The 7,675-nt window shown below is 40.6% G+C and overlaps 1 protein-coding gene across 1 annotated transcript in view; it reads right to left on the reverse strand.

Moving 5' to 3' along the window:
* Positions 1-5,775: 5,775 nt before the first annotated feature.
* MC5R (melanocortin 5 receptor) overlaps positions 5,776-7,675 on the reverse strand; it is a 2,567-nt gene continuing 667 nt past the window's right edge. The window contains exon 2 of the mRNA XM_009318519.1: positions 5,776-7,318. Within this exon, the coding sequence (XP_009316794.1) occupies positions 6,259-7,236 (978 nt within the window). The 5' untranslated portion in view covers positions 7,237-7,318 and the 3' untranslated portion in view covers positions 5,776-6,258. The remainder of the gene's footprint in view (positions 7,319-7,675) is intronic.

The raw sequence follows: 7,675 nt of genomic DNA on the forward strand, positions 1-7,675 counted from the left end.
CTAATTTATGGGCAGCACCCCTTATCGCTTGCCAAAAGTAGCTGTGTCCTGTTAAAAACTGGAAAACTAGAGAGAAAAAATAATCCCATTTTCTTTGTGGGTTTGTGTTTTGTTTTGTTGCTGATAATTAGGGCATTTGTGTAACAGGGCATCAAAAAAGTTCATTTGGAGCCCTTGAAAATCATCTGGGGCCAGCATACAAAGCTCATAGTTCCAATTCTTGTTTCACTTTAATCAGGTGTAAAACCAGCCTAATTGAAAGGAGAGGCATGGCGAATCACCATCTGGAGGTAGTTGCACAAATGACATTCTTACTACCCTTTTCAAAGAAATGATGGGCTTCCAGGAGAAGTTTGTGTCTGAACTTGGGGTCCCTGATCCTCAGCCACCCAGAGCATGGCTGGTACACACTGCAAGGCCCTTCCAGCCTCTGTGGTCAGGCTTCTTTCCCATCAGAGGTAGGGAGATGGAAGCTGTGTCCATCAGATGAGTTCTGCTACAGAGCTGGGACACGGCCAAGGCATGTACTTGGACCTAGAAACACAGAAGCACTCCTAAGCACCATATTTTTGGCATATGTTTTACATGCTGATGTATGACCAAAGCCCTCATCATTGAGAACATAAGCCATTTAGAGAACAGAGAGTATGTGTTCCTATGAGCATTTGCAGAGAGGGAATTCTTCTAGAGATCTTGAAATTTTCCAAATTATGGAGCATGCTGTACTAAATGAAAGTATATTGTTACATACTGCTAAGAAAAGAATAGAGAACAAAATGTGCAGCAGCATCTGGCACTGTGGAAATTTAGTTTTCACCTATATCTGGATTATCACATGCTTATCTGGTCCCCCCTGAGTCAGAAGGAATATAGTAGATCTAGGAAAACAACATAAGGACAACAAGGTATGAAATTAAATAGGCTAGGATCCTTGGCTGGAAAAGAGAAACTTTATAGGGGAAAATAAGGGAGTAGGCACAGGGAAAGTGAATGGGGACCAGTTTTTAACTTCTTTACAACATAAGGACTCAAGGACATTGAAGAAAACTTCCAAGCAGATGTTTTATAGGAGAAAAAAATAATTTTTCCATACAACATATCTAAACTGTGAAACTTACTGTCACAAGATGTTGCAGATGAGTATAGAGAGATCCAAAAGTGATTAGATAAATTCTTGTAAGAAACATTCATTGAGAGCTATCAGTCACAAGCTGTAAATATAACCTCCTGCCCAAGAAGTCCCTAAACCATAGCTTGCTGGAAGCTGTAAGGGTATTCCAGAGGATTACCATGCACATGTCCAGACTTTGTATAATTCCCCTAAACAGCTGCTCTTTATTTTGATGGAGACCCTTCACTTTCAGTGCTCAGTACGGCCAGTCACACATTCCTAGATTTTTTTAGGCAAACAGCTCAAGAAGAAAGTGTTCTAGGGATAGTGCTTAAGGACCATAAGAATTTAATTTTTACTAGACAGTGTGACAGGTGCTAGGGGTACTCTGTTCTGTCACACTGATTCGCTATCACTTTCAAAAGCTCAGGATGCAAAAAGCACTTGAGGTTTTTTTGTTCTGCTTCAGGTTTAGACTGTTGCTAGTTTGTTCACAGGTGGAGGAAATGTGAGAAACAAGCTGCAAATTGGAAAGTAGTGTAACAAATAACTGGATGACAAAGAGCAGAAAGGTTATGGAAAAAGAAATTATACATCCTCACATATATTTTGTTTGTTGATGTCATTTGTGATTGTACTCTGTATTTGGGAGTAAGAACTCATACACATGTAGGCATGTATGTAAGTATAGACACATACATACATACTTCAGATTGTCCTTTTCCATCCTGTGTGAAGAATAAGCTGGATCCAGATCCTGAGCACACAGCTCGGGTTGTAATACATGATAAGATTAGAAAAGGAGGGAGAATACCTCACGTGCAGATAACCTAGCACAGAGACTTGTGCAGGCAGCTCCACCACAGCCTGCATGACTCTCCATCCCTGATGTGGGGATCCCCATTTCCACATCCATGTTCCCATATCTTATTCACCCACCCTACCTAAAAGGAAGGGCACTGTGCATGCATACCAACACAGCTGAAAACCGGGACCTTCCATTGCAATCCCTGAACACAGCACTGGTCACCACGAGCTGGTCTTCTGTGCAAGAAGCTAACCAGCAACAGAAGAAGGATTTACTGCAAGATAGGCAGGAGAACCCCCCACAAGGCTTTGGAGACAAAACAGAGTCCTTTGAGATTTCACAGAGCAGACTGTGTGAGGGAGTTATTGCTTTCCCACAGATGTATAAACCTTTTCTGCATTCTTAAAGTTTGTGTGTGCAGGAAATTCCTGTGGTTTCTTCACTTATTCTGTACAGGATTCCTGAAAAATGGAACTGAGGTCTCCAGAGAGCCACTCAGAGAAGGTTTTCTAAAGGAAAAGCCCAAGCAGTGGGAATGTGCAACCCACTTTCAAAAGGGAGTTGGACACTGGTTACACGAAAGTTGCAGGCCTGTAGGTTGTAGAGCTGAAAGCAGTCATCCCTCCCAGCCCAGACCCAGAGGCAGTAGTACTCAGTAGTTAGAGCCTTTTGTGACAGACTTGTGCCCATTTGGGAAGCAGGGCTGGCGCAGGATCATAAATGACCTCTTTGCTCCATTCAGTTATGACTTTTGTGTTACAGGAGATGCTAAGGCTCTTGGAAAACTAGTATTTCCAGGTACCTTATTGTGGCCTTGGCCTGGAGAAAAGATTCAGATTTCCCTCATGCCAGTATAGAAGCATGCTGGGTGTGGGATTATCCAGGCAATGCCATCGGTTGCAAAAGCCAACCATCTACTTCAATCTACTAAAGCAAGCAAAACTTAGAGCAACATATGAAGTACTTCAGTGTGATCTGGAGACAGAGCAACATGCCTACCATCAACCACCCTTTACATTATTACAGACTGAAGAACCCAGTCTTCTGCTTCACTGGATGAAGTTCTGGTGCAGCTAGAAATGTTGGTTGTTTTTTTTTTAATATTTTCCCTGCTCCTACTAATCTACTTAAAATGCAGGTGTAATTTCACCATCCTTTGTGAGTTTGTAGAAGTTGACCCCACCTGCAACAGGAGTGAGTTCAGAATAATTTCTTATTAAAAACTTCAAAATAGTGGCACACAAGTTAGAATTAGTGAAGTGTTCAGTCATCAAAGCAGCAGTGGACAATAGAAGTTGGTTTGGAGCTCTGGGACAGAAATAGTGTGATTCGAGCTTCTTTCCAATGACTGATACCAAACGGTAAATGACTGGTAGCATAAGCAAGAGTAGTACCATTAGCTGTGGGGACACGGTGCAATGACAGCCCAGCAGCTATTTTTTTCATGACTGTCTTTTGACAGCAAATTTCATACTTACACAATGCTTGCTTGTCCCAATCTATCAGAATACTTAGTGTTTTCCAAGCTCTGGTAGAAGTGAAAGCATGCTAAATGTTGCTTTCATTCTGTGGCTAAGCAGGAGAAAGAAACAGATTAAAACATGTCATGTCCTCAGAGAGACACGCATTTTATATGCATTCCTATAATGTAAACAGCCTGTTTTCGCAGGAACTGTTCTAGCCTGTTCTTGAAAATACTTTCGTTTCCCCCTTAAGCTGTCTTAGCTCCTACCTGTAAAGCTTATAAAGAGGATGTGATGCTGACACCTAGAGGAACATAGGTATGAATGTAAATACATTGTATGAGTCTGTAACTCTCTTTCATAATGTGTTTTTTAATAAGGCATCTGTTTAAATTGAGAAGTGAAAACCTGTAATGCAATATTTCCTCTGTGAATAATTTGTAAGGTTAGTGGACACGTTACAATGAATAACCAACCATAGTGGGTTTTCCAGCAATCCAGTTTAATAGCTTCTTCATATGTCTGTGTTTATACATCAAATAAACTTCCAACAAAAAAGTAATGTACAATTCAAGAAAATACCCAAAGCTATTACAGTTTTGGCTTCCTCTTTGTTGATTTACAATTATGTACAAGACTGTCTTATCTGCAATACCCAGTGAAGATTTAATGATTAATTTACAACATCAGCTGGTACCTTTCACTACGCAATTGAACTGTCTCCTTTTTGCTATTTACATTCATAGTAGCAAGAGCCCACTCTTAGGTGCCGTTTGTGGATCAGGTTAAGAGGTGGACTGAAACAAGGGAAGATTCTCACTACTGACCACAAACATACCTCTAAAAGCCCATTTTCAGATACAGCTGAAGGAAGATTACAGTGCCTAGTGCACTGATATAACCATTATATTTACAGTCAACATAATAAGGTGTCTCCACTGAGAATAACATTCCCACTCATATCAGAGGGAGGTATGTGCAAGCTGGAGGCAGTATATATTTTAAGCTGCAGCAGACAAAAGGTATAAGGTGCTAAAGGTGCACTCTACTTATCCTGCCAGAGACCTCCAAAGCAAATGAAGACACAAAGTATGCTATTTTTCTAAATGTGTGGAGTAGAATCTTTTACAAGTCTTCTTACACAAGAGATTAAATCAGGAGGGGGAAAAAATCATAATTTTATCATAATATGCAAACTGTTTCATAGAATCACAGAATAACTTGGGTTGGAAGGGACCTGTGGAGGTCGTCTATTCCAAATCATTCAAAGCAGGGCCAACTTCAAAGTTAGAGTCAGCTTTCAACTTAGAGCAGATTGTTCAGGGCTGTGTCCAGTCAACTTCTGAATATCTCCAAGGATGGAGATTGCACAACCACTGGGCACCTGTTCCCATGTTTGACCGCCCTTATGGTAAAAAAATTTTCCTAACACATGGTCAGGACATCCACCTTGAAGGTACAACGTAAGGCCCATTGAATCAATTGTAGTCCTACTGATGACAGCAACAGTTTTAGAGCATCCCTAAACCAAGTACAACAAGTGTTGTTCTTTCAGCTTTTCAGAAGAAATAATTCATTTTTCCAAGGTATTTTCTGATATCTAGTCAGAAGGGTACCACAGCTTGAAATATTTTCATAGCTTATATCGCAGTGCAACATATGTACCATCCATTGGCATCAAGAAATCAATGCCACAGTTGCACTTCCTTCATCTGTGATAAATCCAATATTTTGCACATTACACAGCTGTTGCAGAACAGAATGTTTATGAGAGCATGACTAGATGCAAATCACTCACACAAAAGGCATGAGTGTTCCACCTTAGAATCCCCTCAACAAAGACAAAAACTATTTGTCTGGGGAGCAAAAGTCAGGAGACTCTGTTGTAGCTGCATGTGCTTGAGTTTTTGAAATCCCTGTTTTGCCATTGCCTGCTATGCCTTCTGATCATCAAACTTGTTTTGTCTCTCCCAGCTTAAAAGATGCAATCTACAGTACAGCTTCCTCCAGTAACAAAAGCTACTCCTAGCTGAAACACTTTCCTAATGTCTATATAAAGGCAGCCACTCACCCAGTCTTTCCGTCTCCACAAAAAATTACGTGACTCTAGAGGCCATGTATCCTTCACCCTAGCCCTGGCAAATAAAGAAAACAGACAAACTAGAATCAGCTCAGACTTCATATTCAGCCTTAAAATCCACCTATGGTACATCCTACCCCACAGTGATAAGAACACATATAGTTAGATTTGAAAATCTTGTGGTAGCACTGTCCTCTTACATAACACATATTTTATGACAGTAACAGTCATGACCAGAATACAGGACTGCTGATATGTGCATATATATTGGTCATAACTGTTGAGCGAGGTATGTGAACTCTTATAATTGGAGCTACTTCTCTGATTTTATGTCTTCAAAAGGAAATAGCAAAAAAACTGTTAATTCTGGGCATCAAAATAAGCCATGCTCTATCTAGAGAGACAAAGACTATCAAGAGAAACACACACTGATGGGCTCATTGCATGGCAGGTCACACTCATTGCATTTGGCACAAATTAAAATAAGGCTTCCCCTGTATAATCCTCTTATAAGATCCAGTCTTCAGTAGGGTAAATGAGATTCAAAATATTCTTTCTCCCCGTAATACAGATGCACTGGGTAGCTCCTACCACCACTGTGAGAGAGGTGCGTGGAGAGAAAGAAAGGTAAAATCACATTTTAAAATATGGTTTCTGATTGCCACAGAAATAATGACAGCTGAATGGAGAAAGATGTTCCATAGGCATTTCAGCAGAACTACAAGATGCTGCAAGATGTTGCATTTCGATTCCTTTCCCCGGTTTTGAGAATTTTCCCTTCCTTGGCTTTGTTTTCTTAATACTTGTTTGATAACCCACAGACCATTCTCAGGCTATAGCAACAAATTATCTCTTTGAAGGTCTTCCTCATTTCCTGGCTACGAAAGGCATAGATCAAGGGATCAATCACTGAGTTGCACATAATGAGAATGAGGTACATGTTGAAGTGAGACATGAAGCAAACACAGTAGAGGTTTTGAGGGCAGGAGATCATCAGGATGAGATGAAGGAAGAATGGAGCCCAGCAAACAATGAAGATGCCAAGAAGCATAGTCAGAGTGATGGCTCCTTTCATGCTGGTTCTTTGACGGACAGAGCTGTACCCAGGCAAAGCAGCTATCTTCTTCACATGAGTACGAGCTAGGAGGAACATATGGATGTATAGCGAGACCATGAGGAACAACATGGTAAAAAACATAGTGATGAGACAAATGATCACGTAAGTTGATTCATAATAAAGAATGAAGATAATGCCACAGCCCGTGCAAAAGGTCCAGACACATGCAATAATAAGCCCTGATCTTTTCACTGTCATGATGTTGTGATAACGCAGGGCATAGAAGATAGTGATATACCTGTCTACAGCTATAGCCAGCAAACTGCACATGGAAGCCACCACAGATATGCAGATCATTGAATCAAAGACATTGTCTATATGACGGACAAAGGCATCTTCCATAATTATGTGTCTATTGTTTATTAAATATATTGTTATGGTCTCCCAAGCATTAGACACACTAACCAGCATGTCAGCCACTGCTAAACTGCAAACAAAAAAATACATGGGTGAATGCAAGTTCTTGTTCTTAACTACTGCACATATAACTAAGATATTTTCAAGGAGGCTTACAATGCCCAGAGTTAGGAACACCTCAGCTGCAATGACCACTTGCTCACATGGCGATGACTTGCTCTTGACAGTAGGCACAGTAAAGTTGCTGCCAAAGGCACTCAGGTTTAGTTCAGAAACATACAGTTGAGAGGACGTGTTCATCTCTGGAAGCAAACACGTTCTGTTCTTTCTGAGGGACTTGCCAAGGAGTGTGGTAAATGCATTTTCCAAAAGGCAAAAGACCCTGCCAAAAAAAATATAGCATGACGAGAACAGGTAGAAGTTGACAAAACAAGTATCACCCATTTCTATTTAATTTGGCTTGTACACATTCTGCCTCTTCCACACCATATTCCTCTACTGATTCTAAATTAACCTCCGATTGGCTCAGAGTTTTTCTACCCATCCTTACTGGGAAATTAAAACCACAAACTAATGAAGAGATTCATGCACACTCTTCATTCATAGTTTTGTTTATTCTATTCGGTCCCCCAGAAGTGAGCACAATGTCCTGGAAATTCTGCTGAACACCAAACAACAAACAGTTTTCAAAGTCTCAGTTCTCAGACCCCAGAAATGCAGGAGAATATAGTGTTAGGTT

The sequence above is a fragment of the Pygoscelis adeliae genome, unplaced genomic scaffold (assembly GCF_000699105.1).
Source record: "Pygoscelis adeliae isolate BGI_AS28 unplaced genomic scaffold, ASM69910v1 Scaffold42, whole genome shotgun sequence".
Classification (NCBI taxonomy): domain Eukaryota; kingdom Metazoa; phylum Chordata; class Aves; order Sphenisciformes; family Spheniscidae; genus Pygoscelis; species Pygoscelis adeliae.